The 26,146-nt window shown below is 38.7% G+C and overlaps 1 protein-coding gene across 1 annotated transcript; it reads right to left on the reverse strand.

The window, feature by feature from the left end:
• Positions 1-202: 202 nt before the first annotated feature.
• On the reverse strand, positions 203-24,481 carry CHIC2 (cysteine rich hydrophobic domain 2). Its single transcript, XM_084518209.1, has 6 exons — positions 24,201-24,481; positions 17,679-17,733; positions 17,391-17,546; positions 3,737-3,793; positions 3,511-3,570; positions 203-595 (listed from the first exon to the last, which is right to left on the reverse strand). The coding sequence occupies exons 1-6, from the start codon at positions 24,317-24,319 to the stop codon at positions 545-547; spliced, it is 498 nt and encodes a 165-aa protein (XP_084374335.1). The 5' UTR covers positions 24,320-24,481; the 3' UTR covers positions 203-544.
• Positions 24,482-26,146: the final 1,665 nt, after the last annotated feature.

A 26,146-nucleotide genomic window follows, 5' to 3' on the forward strand; every position in this document is an offset into this window, starting at 1 on the left:
AAAAAATCATCTCCTTCTTCTGTTGGAAGAGGCTAGCCAATAACCCAAAAAGAAATAAAAATATTTACAACTGCCTAGTCACTGACAAAAGTTTAGGTAGATCTTAGAAGGTACTTCAGCACAAACTAATAATTAAAAGGACTTACACGATGGACAATCAATCAGTTGTGTCATTTTGGGTTTAAAAAAAATACCTGCTCACTTGTAGAACATTTTCAGCTGTGTATTTATAGTAATATATATATGTACACACGCGCGCGCACACATAAAAGACTCTCTGAAAATCAGGATACATTAACAAACAGAAGTAGGAAAAGTAATAACTTAAGTAGTAGGTAACATTTGCATGAAATGACTTTGCAGAGTTTGACCAAATGCACTTAGAACATGCTGTTATTAAAACAAACAAAAAACAAACAAAAAAAGAATGGAAACACCACAAGAGTCTGTAGAACCAATGCTATGTCACCACCAGGAGAGCACCAAGCAAGGCACCATTGGAAAGACAACATACTTGAGTAAGTCTCTATAAATAAATCATATGCTAATCTGGTCGAAAAATCGGTGTCTTTGGTAAAAATTCTATAAGGATGACCTGTATAAAAAGAAAAGAAATATATTATTTAAGAGATCGCAGCAATCCTGTTTGTCACAATGACAATTCACTTTTTTTTTTTTTTTGATGTACATCAAGTTGTCACAATGACAATCACAATACTTTCCCCAGGTAGAAAAATGTCAAAATTCTTTTCAGACAAAGCCAAAACTCATAAAGAATCAAATGGAATTGACAAAGTTTGCCTACTAATACTGAACACATCTAAACAAACTGAAAGAACCTACTTAAGCGTTCTTTAACAAAAATTATTAGGAACACATTATTAAAGAGATAAAGATACTAATTCAAAAAACATAAAGCAAAATGCATGCAAAATTAATTTTCAATTACATGAACAATTCCCTTTACTTCAAATTTGATTCTGCTTAATATAGGATTCTAAAATCAAGTTTATACTTCAAAAACTCATATAGAAAGAGGTATCATCTACTGCAAATTTTGCATATCAAACAAACCTACAAGTAGTTAACAAACTTGAGTAATGTTTCTAAATGATTATGCCTCAGGTCCCAGTTGAAGTTTCAGCTATGTTTTGCATAACTATGTAGACTTGTTAGCATAGACAAACTCAAGAATGCAATCCAAGTAGTTATCCTGGTTTATATTCAAATAGAAATCTTAAAGAAAATGTTCACATGTACATTTTCACATTATACGTTTTCTTTCTTTAGACAGTCTTAAGATTACCAAAACACCAGCATGAGTGTATTAATAAAATATTAATAAGTATAATAAAAAATAAAATACTTTCATCTGATAGCATAACTAAGGATTTTTTTATTTACTTGTAAGGGGAGCTTGAGTTTCTGCAAAGTTAAGAAAGAATTTTAAACGTTTTTGATTGAAAAACGCAACTTGGCTGCTTAGAGAATAAATGCGTCTTTCTGTGATAGCACACTGAACATGAGAAAAGAAAAACCGTCACATTTTAGTTCTGAGGCCAACACTTTAGAAATAATGAACACTGAAATCATGTCTGTAAATCTATTTTTACAGATACTCAGAAGTGGTTTGATGTTTAGCAGGGATGCAAGCTGCTCAAAATCCATTGATCGCTGAAACAGGTTGACCACTGGATGCTTCATAGCTACCAGCACTTCCAATATTCAGGCAAGATTTCAAAAAGGAAGCAAGATGAAAAGCTGGAAATCTGTGTTTCTACCAAGAGAGTAAGGCCACCTTATATATAATTTAGCATCTCTGACAGTGGACGTAGACCCTCAGGTGGGCAAAGAACAGTATTTTGCATACAGGGGCACAACTGAAAGCACTTATTTTGAAAAAACTGAGGCTAAGAGTTTATTAATTAAAATTAAATCATGACTACAACATTAAGAGCAGTTTTAAAGAGACTAACAAATTAGTTAACTGAGAATGAGGAAATGGTGTAGGGGAGTCTATTAACAAACCTCATTAAATACATGCAGAGATTGCATATTAGATGTTTCACAAATTGAAAATAAAATCTTAGATCTTTATCCTGTAAAGCTGTATGTCCATGCTTACACAGTAGTAATGCAAATAGCTCATTTTGAATTGTATTTAACAGAATGAATGAACCACAGTATTTATAAACTAGCATTGTACATTTGTGGTGTGTTTTTTTTTTTTAATTGAATCTGCAAAACATTGGATGTGATAATTTTCCTTTAGAAAACCACTTTTTTCAGTGAGATAAAAAAACCTTCATTTAGGTGAAGTTCAAATCTACTTTCCAAAGTTTGATTTATGCTGTTTGTAGTGTCTTATCATACATCTAAATTAACAAGTTTTGTAGAAAAGGTGATACAAAGTGTCTACTTATTCAGTGAGCTGAATAGAGCTATTCTGTATAAAAAGGCATTTAAAAATCTTTTATGTTTCAGGCTAGAATTAAGATCTAATGCAGAAACAGGGAAAAAAGGAAAGGCTAAAAGGAAAAGATCATTTTAATATAATTTCCTACTACTTAATCAGTTTCTAAATCAATTTTACATGCATGATACCTTTGTTTCAAAGAATAGACAATTTTTCATACAATGAAAAATCACAGATAAGTTAGAACTAATATAGCAGATATTTCTCAAAGATTAGTCTTTATTTTTACAAAGTTAACCCTTCCTGTCTCCTACTTACTAGGCAGTTTGCAGAAATCCCACAAATTCTAATGTATCTTACACTTCAGCGGCTTACATTCATCCTATTTAGCACCCTCTGTCTACGTCCAAGAGATTTTCAAAACGGAAACATAAACAGCACCAAAAAAAGAGCAAGAAGGTTGCCAGCTAAACAAACTGAAATCCCACACTGGACATCATTCATTTTAAACTGCATATAACTTCTCACTGGATGTTTCTATGAAGTGCTTATGGGGTCTCAGCCAAAGACTGGAGTTTTAATTTTAGAGTGACTTAAAAGTATTTTATAGCAACACCAATTTGAGATAAAGATACTTTCAAGACAGTTGAGGTAAGGGGCAGTTAAAATCTAAAAAGGCTAAAGGTTTCTTAAGCTCCAACAGCTTAGTTGAAAGGTCTTCTTCCATACTTTTAGACTTGATTAGCATCATATAAAACAGCCATATCTGACTTGCTGCGTAACCAAAGTTGTGGTTATTCTTTATACAGCATCTAAAATTTCACACTCCATCAGCACATGTTCGAGCTATTTTATCTTGGCAATTAATTTATTATTTTTTAGAACACAGTGAAGCCTTGTTTTCAAGTCATTCATAACTTTATAAATCAGTCCTGCACATGAAACCATGCATCTGTGAACCGTAGAAAATCCTTGCACTCAGGCGATTAAGCTCCTGACACCTTTGCTGATTAATAATCATGAAAAGAATAAGATCAGAAGCAAAATAAATGATCATTTAATAGAGAAACTCACAAAACAGCCCTTTAACTTACATATTCCATCATGTTATTCGTTTCACATTTCCTTTTGCTTAGTCTCCAATGCAAGCACAGCTAGACAAGGAGGAAAGAAAAAGAAGAAAAATGAGCTGTATTTTATTGCAGCACACAGACTAGCCCATTTGTCCACCTTTCATATTTTTCGTTCAACAAAAGCATCTGTTTCCATACTGTGCAATTCAAACTCCAACAGTACGAAGCTGCTCCCTGCGGCACTCACCTTGTGGTATAACCTATTGTTTTCCCATTCTAATAACTTCTCAATCGATCTTCGTGTCTGGAAGACAAATGAGAAAGAATTTTACTCTTGAGTGGTTTTAGAAAAACTTTGTTTTGCAGCTGCTTTTGTGTGAAAAGGAGAGAGGTACAGGACAGTGACTGAGTACAGGGTGGTCTGTAGTACTATCAAAACTTCCCTGGTATTAAATAGTAACCAGCGCAGAAAACAACTTTTCGTGACACCCAAATAACTATCTTCAAAACGGTGTAGAAAAATCTAACCATTTTGGAACAAAAGCTTTTCTCACATATGTTTTTATAGCAGCTACGGGTTCAAAACCTACTACAGAAACTTTAAAGTGATCCAAGTATAAATGCAAGCATAAACGCTGCTCCCTAGTACCCGTGGTCTCAATACACTGCTTCTTACAAAGCTGGTATTTGAACCAACAAATGTTACTACGTCAAGTACAGATATACAATAGTCTATTTGAGAAAATAAAATTAAAAAAAAAAAAAAGTTACATTTATATCGAGATTCTAGAGAGCAAATAACCAAACGCAGAAAGTTATGGTAACTTGCACAAATTTAACTTACAAAATCTAGGATTTGTATAAAGAGCAAATCCTGTATATAGGAGCCTCAAGCCAAGTTTTACTGCCTGTCTTTACCACACTTGACACTTCAGATAGAGGATTCTGAAATCTGTTCCTTCACAGCTTTAAGACTACACACGCCAGCATTAAAGGACTTTCTGTGCTGTAAAGTTTCACGGCATTTTGAATATAGTTATTCAGTTATATTTACATTTGAGAAATACATTCTGACATTTATGGTCATTTGACTGCCAGAATATATACTGCTTAGCTCTAAATGGGATTTGCTACTGACTATGAATAAATAGAGGATAATTCATGGTGCCAGGTGTTAAGATGAGACCAACAGAGCTGCAGGTGCAAAAGGACGGAGCAATGACAAAGATCAAATACAACTTTGTGCAGCTGCAGCTTCCTTACAAGGCACAGAGGGGTGAGGGGAAGGGATGAGAAAGCATCTTGCTGTTATTACTACAAAATACAAGTACTGTAAATGAACCTTAACAAATCAAACTAAATGCCGGCCCGGCAAAGAAGAACATCTGAACGAAATAAAAATTGGACAACAAATTATTCCTTTCCCATCAAATACTAACATTTTGCTTTTAAAACTCCAGTTAGCCTCTGGTGCAGTATTGCGGTAGCATCCAAGCATGCACTGTGGTCACATGATTAAAAATTAGATCATGGCTATCTATAAATAATCAGTGTGCTGAATTTTTATTACGCTGTATTTTAAAAAGCACAAGTCAGGGAATTATCCAAAAGGTGGATGTGCCAATGACTAATTTATCACTTCAGTTCGGAATTGAGTATTTTGAGGGTTATTGTTATTATTATGTTTTTAAAGACAGTGCCCTTTAACAATAATCAGCAGACCTCACTTGTTTCTTTGTAAAGATAGCCTTTTAGAGTCTGCTCTCCTTTTAAATGAAAATAGGGCAGCAGTTATGGTCACACTTTTGTTAATTTAGTTGCCAGTCAGCTCCAAATCAAAAGAAAATAAGGCTGCAGAGTGTAATTAACATTCAGTTCAGTCGTTTTGTCCCTTGTCTAGCCCCCAAGCTTTGTTAAAATTGCCATCTGAATGCTGAAGGCTGTAGGGAAATCGATTTGATTCTAATCGCACCATGAAAAGAACATGATCTAACTGCTTTCAGCCCTCCGTAAATCTGTACTAGGTCTTTAGCACAATGCAACTTCCAATTTAAAAAGCACTGAATGTCTCGTCAATGACTTTGTGAAGAAAAAAGAACAAGGAGCAGACATAAAAATTCCAATAGTTGTTTAAGCATTAAAGTTCATTTGCATCACAGCAAACCTGAAAAGGGCTGACCTCTCAAACCGCCTCTCAGGTCTATGAAGTTGTAGCCTTGACAAGCTCACATTGACAGAGCTCATTGACTCTGAAAGGCTACTCTATCAATGGTGAAAAATGGCAATAGGTTCTACTCTGAGCAGGCATCTGCCTGCCCACCCGCTGCTAAACCAATGGCAAAACCGATTCAAAACCTGAATCTACCTTGTAATCTTCCTTTCCAGGACCTTTTAATAATAGATTAAGATCACTATACAATTTAATTTCATTGTTTGCCCAAAGGGGTGTGAAAAACATCTAAGCTTTTCAAATTCCAATAAAATTACACATATATTACAATACATACACATAAATAAGAAATTGATAGGTAGTTATGCAGTATTAATTGGTTTATTTGAACAAGAAGCCAGTTTAAAGTCATTTGACTAGCATTAGATAAAAACACGGGCCGCCTCGCCACCGCGATTATTTGCTTTCCTGAAGCCTCGCATCCAGCCCCTCCTGTAGCGTAACTTGGGATATTCGGCCATAAAATCAGGCCATATTATCCATAAACTGAAATGTCAATGAAAATTAGACTGTAAAATATTTCTGCGAACCTCAGAGTTTGGAATAAAAAGAAATGAATTAAACAGCATCCCACAATTCACTATAGTAAGTTTTCTTCCTACTTGACAGGTGAAAAAAAGCACTTGCACGTGCAGCTTAATTAATCACTGCTCTTGACATCTCAATGATTTACAGTGAGGAGCAGGTGAGGATATACAAAACCAGAAAGGAACACTTGATCTGAGTGTAGCATTTCCAGCACACTAGGATGACAAGCTTATATATTCTATCAATGGTGAACAGAAAAACCTATACAGCAAATTATTTGTTAGCCACAACAAAAGCACAAATTAAGTGGAAGAGAGACTTGCTTATTAGGAAGATTTAATACTAACCAGCTTTTACATTTTTTTTCTTTAAAAAACTCACACCAATATTTGAGCAAAGCTGAAACTGCAATTCAAGTATACTTTTTAGCATACCAATGATAAGAAAGTATGCTTTGTCACATATTCTGTGAAAAGGAAGATAGTATTTAATATTATCTACACGATTTTCTGAAATAGGCCTCTTCTAGATGCAATCTATAATGAAACATTTCTGTAAGATGTCTGATTCTTTTGAGATGTTGATATATGACAGTCTCCTCCTGAAAAACTGGACTACCAAAGAAGCCCAACTCATAATACATGTTTACCAATTCCAGTTGCTCCCAATTAAAATAAAAAAAAAAAAAAGTTTTGCCCTTAAAGATGAAACACACTGGGAAGGTTATGAACTTTTAATGGAGAAATAAGGCAGTAACAAAGTGTTACCTGGACTATCAAATGCAGTATCTTTTTCTTACGTCTTTGCAGTGTCTAGAGAAGTTAGGTTGCAGTTCCAGATGCAGTTGTGATCTGGAGTGGGAGTTTGTGCAGCCACAAGGCCCCTTCCTGCAGTGCCTGACCTGGAACATGCATGCTGCACCAAACGGTACTTGTGAATGGGCCAAGGCTCCCTGAGCTCCTGCTGTAAATCAGTGAGGGACTAGACAGTATTAAACAAAAGGTCTTACATGACACCCAAAATGGTGCTAATTTGATTACCTCCTTTGCCTTAAATATTTAAGTGGGGATACAAGATAAACAGTAACACTTCAACGCTATCAATTTTATCCATAGTTGTCTGGTAACAACAGAAAAATCTCTCTCTACATTCATTTGATCTTTGACTTTGCAGCTGAAAAAATTATTTTCAAATTATTTTTATAAAAACTTTACCACAATGAAGTATTAATAATTTTGAATAACACCTTGAAAAAATACACTTCATGCTCAAATTTCAAAATAAAAGGATATCAGTTTAAGGAGGTTTCTGTTGATTGTCATACAACCCGAAGTTGTATTGTACCCCATGTAAGAAAAGCTAAGGATCCTGTCAGAACTCTGAACTACACCATCGCCTTTCACTCGAAGGAAAAAAGGATGGAAGCAGGAATCTGTTCATTCTGCAAGCAAAGACAGACTGGTCTACAAAATTAATACCCAAGCAATTTAGTTATCACTCCAAATGCTTTCAGAGATTTATTCTTTCGTTGAATTTTAAAAAGTACACTTGGATCAAAAGTGTGGGTATATAGTTAATGTTGATGCACTATTGAGTATCAATGAACCATATTTCTGTTAGAAAACTACAAACAAAACTGGATGAAAAAGTCCTGGTACTGAAGATAGTGCTGCTACACAGCTGGTTGGTTGTTCCTAGCACTAAAATATGCTCTCTGTAGAGTTCGTACTTTGTGGACTGTGGAAGAGGTCTAAACAATTTAAAGTCCTACTCTGGTGGCACATCAAAAATGTCAATGTTGTAATCAAAACATACATAACTGAACTAAAAGGCATCTTTATCTGTGCTGAGACTACATCATACACAAACTCTTCAGGAACTGTAAACTGGTAAGTTTCCCATCTTACTGGGGAATTCTCTATTTGTGAAAGGCAAAGAGGATGTAGATGAAAGATGAGCTGATTTCAGACCCTGTCTGTTAGACCACATAGGTGTATCTTGCACCATCTTTCTTATTAGTAGCTGGGACACTTCTTACTAAAGATTAGCTACAGTGTGCTCAAATCAGAAGCCACTGCAGCATCAATGCAAGAACGTGAGCAAAACCCATATTACATGGATTGAAGAGTATCTGAAAATAAATGTAGCTATCTCATGCTTTTCATAAGATCTTGAAATAGCTGCCTTGCCCAAGAGTATTATTACTGCTACATCTCATCTTACAGATGATTTTGAGCAGAAAGTTAGCCCCATGATCAAACTTCCTGATGAGGCAAAGAAATATCTTCACCAAAATTCTGGAGCAGAAGCAACTTTGACCTCACAGACATCACTCTGACCTCAGGGAACTTCCCCTTCTAAAAGGCAGCCCTGAGGATATTGTCCCAAACACAAACATGATCCACAAACTAACCTAAGTTGTATGGTTGTTGTTCTCAAGCCTGAGTGGGTACCGCAAGGACAGGCAAATTCAAAGTCTAATTAATCGAATCAGATCAACTACTTTCCAAAACAGTCTCTTGTACCACATCGGTGTTATTTAGCCAAAAGAAGGGATGGCTCCAGGAAGACCCAATAGCAGCCTTCCTACACTTAATGGCGTCTACGGAAAAGATGGATGGGGACTCTTTAACATGGAGCATAATGATAGGACAAGGGGTAATGGCTTTAAGCTAAAAGAATGTAGATTTTAATTAGATATAGGGAAGAAATTCTTCACTATGAAGGTGGTAAGGCACTGGCACAGGTTGCCCACAGAAGCTGTGGATGCCCCATCCCTGGAGGTGTTCAAGGCCAGGCTGGATGGGGCTTTGAGCAATCTGGTCTAGTAGGAGGAGCTCCTGCCCATGGCCAGGGATTGGAACTAGGTGGTCTTTAATTCCAACCCAAACTATCCTGTCATTGCCTGCCGATATAAAGAGAACAAGCAGTGTTATTTGACATTATTACCTGTAATGGTTTTGAAAAGCTAAGCCAAAAACCTAATACATATTCCTCAGAGACTCTGGTTACCTTGATTCCCAAACTCTAAGACTGTTTAAGAAAGCACTAAATCATGAAAGAGGTAGAGAAAGGAGAATGTATGTAGAACCTGTGCCTATTATCCAGAGCAACAACGGAGAACATACATTTCATTATTACCAACAGACTGATGGTACGTTGTACCAACACTTTTGTAATGTACTGATGGATTTTTTGGTACAGTTACTAAGTGAACATTATCTAAATTCATGGCACAGAATCAGCAGTTACCAACTCAGCTCACATCAACAGCAGTGCAATGAACTGCTTCTAAAGTATCTTTAGCATCCAAAATTTGGTCTGCAGAAGAAACATGATAGAGAGGAAAATTATCAAGGAAAGCTCCTGAAATTTGATTGGTAGAGTCCTATATAAGTTTCCTCTCAAGTACAGACAATCCAGAAGACTCAAGATGCTAAGGCCAAAAGATACTTTGGTTATAATGTTAAGAGTTAGGTCACCAAACAAGAAGAGCTAGCTATCTTCACTCATAAAATGACAGTAAGTAGAGCCAACTGCTCTGGACAGTCCCTGCCATGGAAAAGCCTTGTAGTGGAAATGGTCTTGACCCTGGGAAAATTAGCATACTTCCCGTGAGAAGGCCTGGGTTGTAGAAAACTCCCTTTAATGGGCAGATACACGTTGACTTGATCTCCGAAGCATCAAGATCTTAACTAGGACGAAATTCCAGCTCTAAATCTGTCATTGTAAGGGAACAACTGGGCATGACAACGAAAGGTGTTCACCTCCTGATGAAGGTGAACATTCTTACAAAGGGCCACAGAAAATGAACATGGAAGACTGAATAGACCATAGCAGGAATGAAAAAAGAACTGCATCTCTACCAAGTAACTCATCTGGTATTGTCTACTGTGGGAAGTTGTAAACTGAACACAGATGAAAATTTTACCTCCATCCCCCTTTTTAAAGTTACAAAGATGTTAAGTTTGGATTGCAGTCATGTATTTCCAAAGTATCTAGTAGAATGCTATGGAATATAGTTCAAGGCCAGTGTAGGTAGAAAAACTGAAGAATCTCAGGTTACATCTGTATTAGAAAAACTAGCTGTGCCCAGAAATATTCCCATTCACTTCAAGCCAGCTGGCAGGGAAGAGCTTACATCTTTATTATAAAGTTTTCCTAACTTCCAAACTACCCACAGCGCCTGCAACATCCTCATAATGCCTAGGAATTGTTATACATACAATACAGGACCAACGCTCGCCATGGACCTTCCTTAAAGTACAAATAATTCCTCAATACAAATTATTGCAATTCCTAGGAATTCCAGGTTTCATTTATTAATAGGAAGCATTTGATTCCTGCTGTTAGGAACATCTAAGGACAAGGGGCCAAGAATGGAAGTTACGTGAAAGGCAGCATAAGGTAGTGAACTAACTTTAGCAGGCCCCACAAAATCCTGTGTGCATGTTGAAGAGGATGACCCCTCTGAAAGGAATGGCCTGTCGTGTCCTGCCTGCCTAGGGCCTAACCACAAGAATCCCAGGCATGCTGATCCCATAGTTCATTAAACAAATTGGAAAAAATAGATCTGTCTACTCTAAAAAAAATCCATCACTATCATCATTGTTGTTCCAAATGTCAGAAAATTTGTTCCAAATTTCAAACGTTATTTTTATGGAGAACAATAAAATGGTCTTTTCTTCTGCAGAAGAACTGCCTCCCTCACCCTTCCACCACTTTCCTTAGCAGCCTTGTCTCTTGAACTGTTTACTCATGTTTTGTTCTCTCTCATTTGGAATAAAACTATTTTATATGCAGTGCTTGAGTTACTAGAGTGCTCCATTTATGCAGAGAATATCATTTTATCCTAGTTTCCTTCAATAAACTGAAAAAGAGAACATAACCCAATGCAAGGCCATTTTGAAGAAAAGCAAGAGAAGAGGCACAGAAACGTCACTACCTCATGCTTGCCAGCAGGTCATTTCTAGTTTCTTATTTTCAGTACCACAGTCCATGAAGTTCAATGAAATACTTCCTACTTAAGTTTAACATATCAATTTCAGATAGTTTTGGAGTTTAATTCTTCCCTTGAGTCTGTATATGCTTCCTTATTTGGCATCACCTACAACTTGCTAAGGACAGAACCCTACAAATGACCCTTCCTAACCTGACGTCCAGATCTGACAACCAGCTAGTTATTCTGAAAAAGCATGGTAAGAATGGTCTGCCTTCGCTACATGAATCTCAGCCAATTCATATTTGTTCAGAAACATGTCAAACAGGACACAGAAAGCAATCCTAAAACCAAAATACACCACTATCTGTGGCTCCCTCTATATACCTTAGCCATCACAATAGAAAAGGCTCTGTAGCATGGAAAGCATTATTTAGATAAATATTAAAATGCTGAGAGATTTCTCCTTTACAAATGCTATTAGATTTTAAACGGCATTTAGAATATTCACTATGGAAACTAAAGATACATGCTACATTTACAATTAACATGAAACTTGTAATTAAGAACCCAAGAAATTACAAGTTTAACTTCAGAATACTTATTCTTGAAATATGTATTTATATTTGACCTATAAAGAAACAAAACTACTATTTTGTGACTTACATATACTTGGAAGTATTCTTCATGACAAGCTTATTGCCCTACCCTCCAGATAAGCTTGCAAATTAAAAGACATAGCAGAACTATTTGCTCCCACGCCTTGTTACCCACCAACTCACTATTCCACCCTTCAGAAAAGCACATTAAAACTCTTTATGGGGTGCTCTGAAGTAAATAAAACTTCTGAAAGACAGAGGCAGAAAAAAAAATAATGGAGCTATACATGTGATGACTTTACATTTATTATGTTCTGCAAACACTTGGCTCCTGTAAGTTCAGTAAGAGGAGGATTTAGTGACTCTTTTGACTAGAGTAACACTGAAGAACAAATTTTAATTTTATTTATTTATTTATTTACCATTTTCATTTTATAACCAATACTAGAAATGAGATGATTTTAAAAACTTGTGAATATAATTTGAAGACAATGGACAAGAATGTATATTCGATGCATACAAACTCTACTTTAAGAAGTTTTACTAAGCTGATTAGACCCCATATAGACTTTGCATGTTTTCAAGTTAGGATAAATAAAATGTGTTGGTGTTTTTTTTTTGTTTGTTTTGTGCTTCCAAATTAAATTACAATGTATTAAGAAATAAAAAACAAAGCCCCTTCAGTTTAATGTAATCATCGCACAGAGCTGTTTGGAAAAGTATTATCGTAACAGAGCATCTCTACTGCCAAGTCCCTGGCAGAAAGGCAGAATGGAAAATTTTTCTTCAGTTTTGAAAATCAGTTAAATGTTTTCATAGCTGCAATAAACTGAGCTAATGTGCTTTAACATCACTATCAACCACAAATTCATTCTAGCTCCTCCACCGCATATTTAATTTAATCAACGCTTTGGAAGTTGTAATTAGCTTATGTTTATACAGCACTTTGAAGATGTAAACTGCTGTGTAAGTGACAATTAATAATGGGGTTTAAGCAGTATTCATCAGCTTTGTGTGAATTCACAAATAAACAAGCAGCTCTTGAAAGTATTAGTTCAGATCACCCTTAAATATCTCATTCTACCCATTTTAAGAGATTGCCTATGTACCTTCCAAAACATGCAATTTGCATGTAGAATTGCAGTACCTCCAGATTTCTTAAAAGCTAGCATTCTATCATAGCTTTCATTGTTACTGCTTCTGTTGAAATTATTTATCCCATTTACACATCAGGAACTACAGCACTTAGTTAATACGGAAAATGAACGTCAATTCATTTGAAATAGTGGCTTCAAATGGGCACCTCCGGCTGTAGTGCTTTTTGAATTATAATTCACTATGTCATTCTTTTTATTTAAAGAACAAAAACTTAAAGACTTAATGTCCATTTGTACAATCTGGAACTTGTCCCAGAAAGGATGGTACAATCTGAGTACAACTGCTGAAGATCATTGACAATCTAGATCTGCAAATGAGGGACTGCATTTCCTGCAATTTCCTTAGAGCTTTTACTCATCTAAATCCAATCAAGACCACATAAAAGGAAAGAGGCAGTCAGATATTGAATCAAATTAAACATTTATTCTACTGGTGAGGAGTACCAGGCTTTTTCTCAGATACCTCAATGCAAAAGAAGAAAAGAAACAATACCGTACAAAGACTTCCAGTACTAGCATTGAACAAAGCAATGAGAAGAAAAATACAGCGAGGGGAAAGCTTTTGTTGCATGGAAGTGCATTAAAGTGATATAATTAACAGTCAAGCTTACAAATGTCTGTGATTTAATAAATTTATATTTTCAAGCACCTGCTGAATTAAGGAGACAAAACTCGTAACTCATTTTGCACCACACAATAAATAGATTATCATTATATGGCCAATCACCAGAAGTGTGTATTTTCAAAAGCCATTTACATTTGTGATAGCATTCCTACATTTGAATTTAAAGAGTTAATGAAAGTAGTAAACATACTAGAGAAAAATTAAGATAATCATTCAAATTTTAAAAACTGTGAAACTGTAGTATTAATTTTGTCTATGTGAACCTTAAATTTGTGTTATTCTTTTCTTCAGAGAAACTTTTAAGAGTATGTCAGACTGATTCAGCCTTATGTAGAGACATTTCTTAGTTGGTCATTCTGTGAAAAATTATTCTCCTGTATTAAAATCAGCGATTCTATAGTTGAAACCGACATTTCACTTAATAAAAACTTAAGCCTGAGAAAATCTCCCACTTGTTGCATCACTGTGTATGCAATTCAACAGAACAACTGGGTTAGTCTTCTACTTACATAGAAAACCATTTGCAGTTAGGAATTGCCAGCAGTACAAGCCATCTGAAGGGCCAAGATGAAGCTGGTATATTTATCTTGAATAATTAAAACAAGCTCTGCAAGTTCTACACAGATTTCAGTTCTACATGTGAACATACTCCTACCCTGAATCACTAGGGAAGAATACCTAAAAGAAGGAAAGAAACAGGCACGTCAACCTGGATGCCTGGTTTTCTCAAGAAGTGAATACTGGCTGCTGTGACTACACAGAACTTTCTTCCAAGACACAGTAAAGTCAGAGACAAGCAGTACAAGAGTTCAAACATTATAACTTTGTGCTAAATATATTCATCTGCTATGTATAAACAGAACCGTGGCACTAGCAGAACAGTCCATAGATTGAAGGTTTTTTTAGGGAAAGTATACTAAATTGCCTATTTTCAGTTTTGCAGGAATCTGCTGATCAGTTCACCGATTAGAACCTAGATGAACCAGGCTGTCAGTTTGCTGTGCAGCTTCAGGAAACTCACACCAAGCAATCTTACTTTCTCCACTTCTGGAGACAAAAAAGATAGGGTCACCTCCTGCACTTGTCACAGCATTTTGACGTAAACTGATGGGAAGTCCCTTATAAAAGAAAAATCTTACAACATGTTGGACACAAGTCAGTACTGATATCTTAGGGAGTACAAAACCTGTAATTCAATGTACAAGGAATTTAAAGGATTAAAATCTTTCTGCTTGCCTAATCTTGTTCTACTAAGGTACAAACTTGAATTCATATATACCTATTCAATCAACACAAGCAGCAGTAACTTTTCACCGCTTTTCCACGAATAGTAGCCCTGACTAGAATCATTACAAATTCCTCTGCTTGTTTCTTATACTAGAATTTGCAACTGTGTCCTTGAAAATATTCTACAACTTTCCTCCTTATCTGCTCAACCAGGGGAAAAAAAAAAATCTATCCCAGTCAGGTCTAGTATTAAGAATTTAAATCTGGGAAAGGATTCTTGTCCCTTTCAGTTCATCGTTAAGAAAAGAAGTCTATTAATTCTTCTCTGTATTATACCCTTCAGATGTCCAACTGACACTGAGTTCTGAGTTCTCTAAAAGACAAGCTCGTAAGCAGACATCTATTTGTTGCATTGCTGTTACAGATAAATGATGTTGCCATAAGATCTAATTAACTTACCGGATTTTCATTCTGGGGCAGTAATCAAACTGCCTAAACATATGTATTTGGTGCAATCAGAAAGGCTTCAGGCCATCCACAGTGATACAAGACATTTTGTTTAGGCAGCTGAGTCTTACCCATATTTTCATCAACTCAAGCTTGGAAGTCCAGCATGAGTCACCCAACTTTAAGTGCTGGAAAATGTGTGAAGTTTCTTAAACCATCTCCTCTGAACAGAGTATCCACATACTTTTTTCCAGATTTCACTTTTGAAGAGAGCTTATCTTAACTCCTATTCCAAGCTAACTTCAACTGAAGCACTTCTCTGTTGCTTCACTAGGTTCCTATGCAGTACCTCCTTCCTCAGCTTCAAACTCTGCTTCCTAGCCCCAGATGCTACAAGCCCTTGGCTTTTTTTTTTTTTAAATACATTGTTTAACAAAGTCAGAATGTTGATAATTAGTGACTTTTAGTATTAGGTTAAGAGGCACCAGGTCAGAAAATGAGAGCTTGAAGCATCACCCCATCTTGCCAAAAGCTGATGATGTCACTTTGTACCACCATGTTACATGTTACACATGTTATATGTTACATCCTGCTACAACAGCACATTATGTGAGAAAACAGCTCAAACTAAAGAGCACCAGAAGCTTTCTCCTTTATAACTTAAAAATTGACAGCAGCCATACAAACCATTGTTTGTAATGAAGCTTGGAATGGAGAAGGTAGTCTTCTCTGCAAGCTAGTTAGATCACTAACTTATCTGTTGATGCAATCAACAAATTCTGATTTCTTGCAGTAGACGTCCAGGATATACGGTTATCCTACAGAAAACTCACTAGTTCATGAGAGCTTGAAGATGTAAAACCAAGGGCTTGATATAATTCATGTTGACAACAACTATATTTTTTTAATTGGATTCCAACATTACCAGCAGGCTATTTTGTACGCAATTAAAACCAGTCATAAGTAACCCCTCGGAGGGACTAATCATTAAGCTCTACACAAAGTTAGAGGAGAAAAGAAATGTGTACAAGTTTTGTTCTGCTTTGATCGTCCTTTTTTTTTCTTTCCAATACATGGGGATTTCAGGCCTCTACACACTGCTTTTGCAGCATCTAATGCTACCACTGATACTTAAGACTACAAAAGCAGCTTGCCCAGCTTCTGGTTTTAGTAACGGCACCTGCTTGAGCATGCATGCATTTGTGCAGAAGCCCAGAACTGCAAATGCTCGATCAGTATCGAGAAGACGTGCAAGGAAAATTTTAGGGCCATATTGCAGAAACGTATGGTCACTGTCAACTTTAGAACAGCTTGATTTACCAACTGTGTAAAATGAGGACTTTGATAAAGAAAAGCACAATGGTGTTCAATGTACTGTACAACAATTTTTAGTATAAAGGGATATTACACAAAATAGAACACACACAAGCCTTGCCACAAAATGGAGAGACTAACAGCACCAATAGTGAGGAGAGGATGCAGAGGCACAAGAACTTCTTGCAAAGAAGCAAAATAGGACTAGCCAAAGAATTTTTATGTATATGGAAACTGAAGAGATGAGAGGGTGACCTAATTATGTACTCTGGGGGAAAGGAAGTGAAAAAGCAGGCACATGCAAGGAACTTCTGTTCTAAGTAAGACACTTTCTAGTTGTTAATATAAGAAAAAAAAAACATTCATCTACATCTTGGAAGGAAGATAAAGAAATAAATCACTATCTTAAATATATTTTTAAAGCACATAGCTATTTAGGCCACGGTGTAATTAGAAGCTCCTCACAACAAACTGTCAGTCATTGCCCAGTTCTGATGATGCTAGACAGGGTACTGTGGAGAAGATGAAGCTATTAAAAAAGTACATTGAGAATTATTTCAATAACAGTACGTGCTGTACAGTACGTGTTTCTAGCAGAGACAGCAAAACTACCAGTCACTGAGTTGTAAGCTCAGCATTCTGACTGGGGCCTGTTGTAGCTTTAAGTGGTACAACAGACAACTGAGATCAAAATGTGTAAAATCAAACACATCTAAGCAAGCTCTAGCATACAGTTTTTGAAGTTGGAAAGAAACAAACAAACAAAAAAAAACAAAGTGAGAACAACACCAACAGAATTTTGACCATTGAAAATGAAAAAAATAGTTCAACTTACTCTTTTACTGAGGCAGATAACTGGCCACATACTACAACCTAAAGTGCAGCAGCAGCAAAGGCATCCACAAAGTAGCCATCGTACATTAACTGGAAGGTTCTTCTTAAGACAACTGTTAACTCTACTGATGCTGGCTTTAAATTCTTCAGGTGCAACCTACAAGAAAAAACAAACTTCCTAGTACCACAGCAGCACGAGTTATTGCTCCTAGAATGCGTAACACCTTGAACTCCTGCTTTTTTAATAGCAGAAGTTTTAAATTCCAATTTTTTATTCACCATTACTCACCTTTCCAGTTAAAGATGAAGGAAATTCTGCTTCAAATTTGTTGCTTAGTCCAAACCTGTAAAAATAAAAATGAGGATCATAGCAGAATCATAAATAAGATACAAACACCTGATGTGAATCCTGAGAGTATTATTAGAACAAAATCAGCTCAAGGAAAAAATGTTTGTTATTAAAAGTAATTGCTAAGATAATCCTAACAGACAAAAGTACGCCACCATAAATAGTCTGAAATCCTGCCTATAGACTTTTAGGCATTCTGTTGATTCTTCTCCAAACTCATCAAAACCTTTACAAGTACTTAAAAAGGGAGGCGAACTAAGTTAATGCCATGGCTTGGATCCCCGCACCCCACCCAGTACAGATGTATCTTGAAGAAAAGGTCATTTAGCAGGCTCTGACAAAAATAACATTAGGTAACTGTTCTAAACATAAAAAGGGGGTCGATACCAGCTTGCTTATTCCGAAAAAAATACTATTAAGTTTCAGAACACTATACTACTTAACAAAACATGGTTTAAATTTTACTTTCCAAAAAAAACAGTACCAGTTGAAAATAAAAAGCTATCAAGTAACTTAAGATGGGCTAAAATTACTGACTATTCTGTGTTGCATAAGGTCCAGATTATAAGTTTCACCTCGTCTTCAAAAAAAAAAAAAAAAAAGTCTGTTTTCTATCAGTTGATAGAAAATGGTTCGCAGGCAGGATTTATGAATGGATGAATTTCAAAGAAAACCCAAATGCTTTCTGGCATCCAGTCTGGGGTATAGCTTCTACGAGCAAAGCCACTAATAAGAGTGTATGACTGGCTACTAATCTGGTAAACAGCACTCCGTGTAAAATTTAATTTGCAATTAATAACTTCCTGAATATAAACCAGAAAAGCACTCTTACCATCAGATACTTCAAACAACTCAAATCAGAAATTAAACTGCTCAACTTGAATACCTGCAGCAAGATCCATCACCCAACTCAGCCATGTGTAGAAAAGCTTAGTTGAGCTTCCATAGCTGAAGATTTTAGAGAAGTAATTTGCTTTCACAATATGATTACTGAGCAGCTAGGCATTCCCCAGGCAATCTTTTTCTTACTAAGCTGAGCACTCCACATGTCAACAGATAACTCTGTCCAAGTCATCACACGGTCAATGTGCAGTTAGATGCTGTACCAGTGGAGAGGCAATGCTGAAGGACCTCACAAAACCAACTGGCCAAAACCCAAGTGGCAGGTGAGCTTAAAGATAAATAAAATGTGCTGGGGAAAGGTGATCTAAACTATGCTTACAAGTTAGTTAGGCAGCTACAGATCTTGAAGGAGAGCTTTTATCACCACTCATGATTCTCTTGACTCATTGCTCATTGATAGCGGCAGCCATCAGAAGTGGGAACAAAATAATGAGCACCACTAGGTCTGTGATTAAGAAGAGCATCATTTGGACTCCCTGTACCCATGTATTCATGGGGGACTTGGTGGAGCTAAGAGAAAGCAGATAGAAGGAAGCAAACTATAATAAAGTGAATAAGTTGCTTTATGAGGCCAAAAGGCAGACAGTAACTTGGAAAAGAAAAGTCTGGGGGGGAGGTATATGATCAAAGTGCAAAGATTCAGGAAAGCAGCGAATCAGGTGAATGATTAACTGTTAATCACCAAATCCCACAACAGAGAGCACTCACAAAACTAGGAGGAGATTGGTTTAAAACAGACAAACGAAAGTGCTTCTTTAAACTGCAAGTAGCAAACTTCGGAGTTTGTTTCCACTTGAGATTATGGAGGCAGACTGCACCAACAGATTTTAAAAGAAGTTAAGCAAGTTCCCAGACAAACAGACACCAAAAGGAAAGATATTGTTAAAGTACACATCTCCCCCTACACAACTGCAGATGCCAGAGGCTACCCAGAGAACAGACATCAGGAACAGCCAGACTTGCACGCAACCTCAAGGTAGCAAAGTCTGCTGCCAGAGTTTGCAAGAGCGTATTGTGCTGGAGGATGCTTTATCGATTTTATGCCTAGATAATTTCTACATATGTTCTTCAGGAAAAGTTAAACAAGTCATCTTCCTGCCGCTGACTGCAGCCCGTACCTTACTTAGACAGAAATTAACTGGCAGATTAGAGTACTCATAACTAGAATGGGAGCTCTGCAGTCCCTACACGCCCCTCAAAACAAAGCAACAAGTGAAAATCGTTAACCAGAGAAATACGTGGCAAGGTTGCCAGCTCATCTCAGAATAAAAAAAACCTCCCCCACAAACAAACACCCACATGCTTATTGTAAACACACCTCCACCACTGAAAACCCTGCTGAATATTCCATGACAAGAAGACAGCCCACCTTTCTCCAAAATCCTGAGTGAAACCAAGCGCCCAAGCAAAAGTTATGTAAATGTCAGCAAGAAGTGTCATGCCCTATCAGTTAAGCTACTTAAAACTGGCAGTATGCTGAAGCGGAAACCAGGGCCTGAAAAAATCCCTTGGATCCACACAGACCTCAAACAGCCAAGCCTGGTAACACCACTCTACTACATAATTCATCAAATCAACACCAGAGACAGATTCTCTCTAAACAGACTTATCTTCAAAGAAGGAATCACAAAACGAGCTTCATATACTTGATGCTTCAGCATCCAGAAGAGATTTACTATGAATAATGGAATTCAATACAAACAGTGATGATAGGGGAGTGGCCTACCGTAAGAATAATTCAGTCCAAAGCAACTCTTGGCCCACAAACTGAAATGAGGCTGAGCCCCAGACCATGAGATGAGACAGTTTCTGCTGTTCCTCTGCCTGCAGTGCTGAGGAAGCCCTTTACCCTGAGGCATAAGCAGGTAGGGCAAAGGCCCGGGGAAGTCTCCCTGCTCTCAGTGAAGTCTCAGGAGGACGTAATTGCAGTCTCATGCTGAGGTCTGGCCGTGAAATCAGCAGGACGGAAACAAGGCTTTTGTGTGAATGTGTGATCCAAAAGTATTTAGAAGTTAACAGCTTCATCAAATATAAGCAAATACCGATGCAGGTCACAGGAGATACACCTGACAAAGACAGCCCAACTGAAAAGCTCTGGAGTTAAGAGTTACCTGAGATTTGTCTTGTTTTTAATAAAAGCATCCCAGAATTTAGCATGGACAAAACATTTTCCCCCAGTCTCCTGTTTGGAAATAGTCACATTGCTTTTACAAACTCACTGAGTCAGATTTCCAGCACAGAAACTTCTGACCAACACAGTCGCAATTCAGTGAATTTATAATCCTAAAACTAATATGGAGACTAAGACTCCATTTTCGAGTCTTGTGGCAATGTTTAATATATGGTGGGGCTGCTAAACCAAAACATCAAAGCTAACCAGCTACCACCATCATCCGGAGCTTTCCATTTTACAGTTTCATTACCATATGTAGGTGGGAACAAAGTATGACTCCATACTTCAAATGCTTTGGTAAGTAAATGATACGATCCCAACGTTAATCACTCGGCTGCATGCTGTAATTTGGAAATTAAAATATTAGAAACTTCATGCAACACTAATACAGTTTCAGGGTAAAGATACAGCCGCTCTGGAAAAAAGCAGCAGAAAGCGTGTTAAAATCAAACGCCTGAAATCAATATTTTGGAGCTGCATTTCCTCACAGCTGTCCTCACATAGCACCAGATTTCTGTAGTATAAGGCACCATCCCCAGCAAGGCACACATTTCTCGACACTTTTCCTCATTTCACACCATGTCCTCAGCAGATCCATGCTCGCCTCATACAGGAGGACTTCCTTAAACCGCCCTGGAACCTGAAAAAGTGTTTCTCGAACGTGTCTCTGCTTGAAAGGTTCAGCTGAGTTCCTGCCCTTGTGAACAGCGGAGGGAACGAAGCAGTGAGATGTGGAATCAAAGGATAACAGATTACAGCACAGGACTCAGCCTACCTCCAACCTTTTTGCAGGCTGCAGCTTATCTTCCTGACACGTAAAACTGATAGACGCTATCTCCTTCCTCTGTCATCTCTCGTGAAGACACTAAGCCATTTTTCTATTGTTTTCACCTATACTCCTTAGCTCCACATATTCACAGCTCTTACAAAATAAACACATATTCCACAAGTCTTATTAACTCTCCCATCCGTAATTCTTACATAGCCCTCTTTTCACTCACATGTCCTTGATACAGAGTATAAAATGCAAAAACACACAGGCAGACTTGAAGAAAGTTAAAGTTACTTGGGTGAAAAAAAGTGTATTTTGTGAGGGCTTTTCCCCTCCTGCTCCCAAGAGCTACCTTGCATCAACACGTGATGTACCAGGACAATAAACAGCACAGGAAGGCATTCCCCAGCACATCACAACAGCTCTCTGTCAGTCTGGCACTGCAAAAGGCTACCAAACCCAATTTTACTAATGAATACAGGCTGGAATAAGGCAAATGTGTCTCAACTGGTCAACAAGTTAGGAAGCCCAGGAAAAGAGTTACTGAAAAACACAATCTGGCAAACTACCACAAACGGTCTCTGCGATTTCAGTCATCATGTACCTCTCCTACCACCCTAACAATATTTTAGAAAAAAAGTATGAAATACCTTGAATTTTCAATTTAGTAAAGTAACACAAGTTCTATATTTTCCCAACTTTCAAGCGTCTTGCCACTATAAGAGATCACCTCAGTAATCAAGGACAAACTCAAATACTACTCCTGAGCAGCAAACTATCTACCTAAATATTCAAAAAAAAAAAAAACACAATGGTTTAAAAGGAGGCTTTGTAATTGTGTGCAGCAGGCTCCAAATAGTGAGTTTAAGATAACTCTGTGCCACATAAAAACCCCAAACCCTGGAAAACCAAGGCATTCAAGCGTTTTGTTTGGATAATATTTACCTTAATTCTTTTGATTTGTTTTAACAACTCAGCTTAGAGAGGACTCTCACGCATTTCCACTGTCTGTTGGGTGAAATCAAGTAATAGTAAATGCCTTTCTGGCATTAATCTGTAGTCATGGAAATGACATGTTTCAAACTCAACATTATGACTTCTATACAAGATCAGAGAGGATATGACAGGAAACTGTGAAAGTAGAGCTTTTGTTTAAATACACACGCGGCAGAAGCAGACAGCAACTCTTTAAACAGCAGAGCTGAGATCAATACAGTATTTGCTTTACTTTACTGATGGTTTTTGCCAGGCCTTCGAGACATATTGATGGTTTTATACGAGGCAAGACAAATTAGTTATATACATACAGCTTGACCTATTCCTTAAATTCACTGAGAGAACATCCTGACAGTGATCTAACTTTTAATAATACGTTTCTCAATCATTGACAAAAATCTTATAGGCTGTACAAAGGTAAAAGTGGCGGATCCTATTCCGTGTTCACACCCAACGTGACAAAGTAGATGAAGATCCAATTGCCTAATTTTGGAGGTGTATGTTCGCATTCAATTACTCACCCCAAACCTATAAAACTAATATTTTGAGTTAGATCTTAATGTTCTAACGATGTAGTGAATATTAATAAACAATTAATGAAGCAACTATCCGTCAGCCGCAAAGGCCGTGCTAGTCATGGGCACGGCATGCAGGCTTCCTCACAGTGCCATTAACGGGCCCCGATCTTGCCTTGCACAACTTGCCTTCAAGTACGGAGAAGAAGCCAGCATTTGCCTCCATTTCTGTTCTTCACACTTCTTTCTGCATTTGCCAATAGGGCAACTGCCTGTGTTCTCGACCTGCTCACCAGAAACACCGTAAGGCTTCCGGAGTGTTTTCACAGAAGCCAGACAGCCGCTGGATGGTAACAACTTTTCGATCACAGCAAACCGGCACATGCAGTCACACGCTGAATACTTCTGAGGTGACACTTCTGCTCCCTCACCGGGCCTACGCGGCCTCGTGTCCACTCCACATCCTTCCAAGCCTCTCCACCACGTCTTATTTCCTGTTTATAACCCGCCTGCAAACTGCACCGCCTCGCTGCCAGCGTTTCGTAACGCCGACCCATTACCAGAGCAGCGACGTATCGGAGAGCCACCAAACTGATCCGAAATTAAAGCCAGGTTAGGGACAGGTCCGCATCTGAAAATAAGCAGTTAGTGGGAGCCGGGGCTGTAGGATACGATCCCTGACACTTTTATGCTGCTGTTGTGAGCCTGGTTCCCTGAGCAGATATGGATTTATGTATAAATATGTATGCGTATATATATTTTTTGATGTTTATATATACGCACAGATGTATATGTGAAAGTTTGCACTGCAGCATTAGTCTCCAGGCGGGTATTTCAGCATCTGTGAGTACATGGCACTCAGGCACCCGATCTGTTGCATTACCCACCGCACCGCGCTGGCTCCTCAGCAGCACACAACCCCCCCGTGGCACACTCAATCGCGACCACACGCCTTAATCGCGACTCGTCGCGATATCGGCTGCGCCTCACGGGCTCCTCACCCGCCCCCGGGGCTGGGGCTGGCACCGGGGGCACCCCCAGCTGCTTCCTCCCCCCCCTCCTCATCCTCCCCGTCCCCCCGGCCCCGTCCCCGCCGCCCTTACACGGTGACGTGCCCGGAGCCGCGCACCACCACCGGGTCGGGCGAGTACTTGAGGAGCTGCTCCTCCAGCGCCCGCTCCTCGTCCTCCTCCTCCTCGTAGATCTCGTCGAAGTCCGCCATGGCCGGGCCCCGCCGGCGACGCTGCGAGGGGACGGGGCTTGGCCGGCGAGACCAAAGGGAGGAAGGGGCCGGGGGAGAGGGCACCGGGGCGGGGGAGCGAGGGGAGGGAGGGAGGGAAGGGAGCGGGGGGAGCCCCGGGGCGGGCGGCGGAGGGGCCGCGGCGGGGCGGCGGCGGCGGCCGGGCCCGAGGAAGCGCCCGTCACCCTCCGCGGGGGGCGGGGCCAGGGGCGGCGCAGGAACAACAACAACAACATCCGGCCCGCGGGGCCCCGCCCGCCGCTGCCAAAGGGGCGGGCAGTGGAGGGTGGGCGGTGCGGGGGTAGGGAGTTGTTCTGCTCTGTGGGTCGGGGTGGGCGGTGTCACTGCCCTGTTTTTGGTCCCTTTTTGGAGGTTTCATGGATGTTTTTAGCTGAGGGGTGGCTAGTGGGGTTTTCGGCTCGGTTGAGGGAAGACCCAACGGTGTGGGTCTGCTCCTTGCGCCAGCCCTCTGGTAGCCTCCCAGTCTTCCCCTCACAGAGGGGAGCAGTCCCTGTCGGGGATACTGCAGCACCAAAACAGGGAATCTGGAGGATCGCTCCCTTTCAGGCTCCCTTCCCACACCAGGGAGCTCTGAAAATGAACAGGGCTCTCATTCTCCCTTCAATTCTGGTGTTTCTCATAACCAAAACTTAGAGTTTAGTTGGGAAATGCCTGCCAGCAAGCATCAGGTAGGCTTGTTGGCTATTCTAGTAACAGGAAGGCAGTGCTGGCATGAGATTTAGCAGTAGCAAGGTGACATTTTAAAAGGTAGAGGAAATCTTTATCACTGGACGGTGAGCTGGTGGATCATGGTGGATCATGGAGGTGTTTAATGTGTAGATATGGCAGTTATGGTGACATGGAAGACTTTTCAGGAGACAGTTTGGGTCTGAACCTGCTTTTCATGAGTAGGACAAGAACTCTACCTCCCTCCTTTCCTCATTTCTTTGCTCTGTATATCCTAATCACAACAGTCCCGTCCTCGCATTACTTCACTGCTTAGATCATTTTTCCTCTGAAACACACTTTTTTTTTTTTTTTTTTTTTTCCTGTACTGTTATTGCAGTCTATGCACCAATCAGCTTGATTTCAGAAAGACTACATTGCCACAACCTCCATTACTCATAAAGATGTTTGTGGTGTATTTCTCAGGAATAAACTCTATACAAATATGTAATAGCGCCTACTGACTATGTAAAACCAGGGTAGAAGCAGTATATTTGTGAGATGTTCTGTGACACTGTCTTTAAAGGAAAAAAAATAATATCTATCACCGTCACACTGGAAAGCTAAGTATTTCTGTGTCATGACCTACTTGTAATAGGTTTCATTTCCCAAATAGTGAAATTCTGCAGAATAACACAAAATTCCCCTGAGTAATAGTTTACTTTCATAATAGTATGCTTATGAATTATTTTTTTAATGTAATTACTCTTCTTGCATATATCTTGCACATTGAAGTTAGAGTTTGTGGTTCTGATGACTCATTGCTTCTGCCTAACAGTCCTGAAATTGAGAATATGGACCAAATTTAATACTGGCAAAAGATGGTGGAAACCCAGTGAAGGTATGCCTCCTTATGCAAGCCCACTACAAATGAATTTGATAACTTTATTTTTTTTTTTTTCCAAATGACTGTTTCACAGTAGCAACCAGATAATTGGAGTTAATGCTGCACAGCATCATGCTGTAAATCTTGGAGATGACTTTGAAGGGGTGGATTTACCTACATCAATCCATGTAGCAGAGCTGCACAAGTCAGCTATCCTGTTTCAGGTCTGTGATCCCTGTGTTGCATGGAGTGACAAG

This window comes from Aythya ferina (genome assembly GCF_964211825.1).
Source record: "Aythya ferina genome assembly, chromosome: 4".
Lineage (NCBI taxonomy): Eukaryota > Metazoa > Chordata > Aves > Anseriformes > Anatidae > Aythya > Aythya ferina.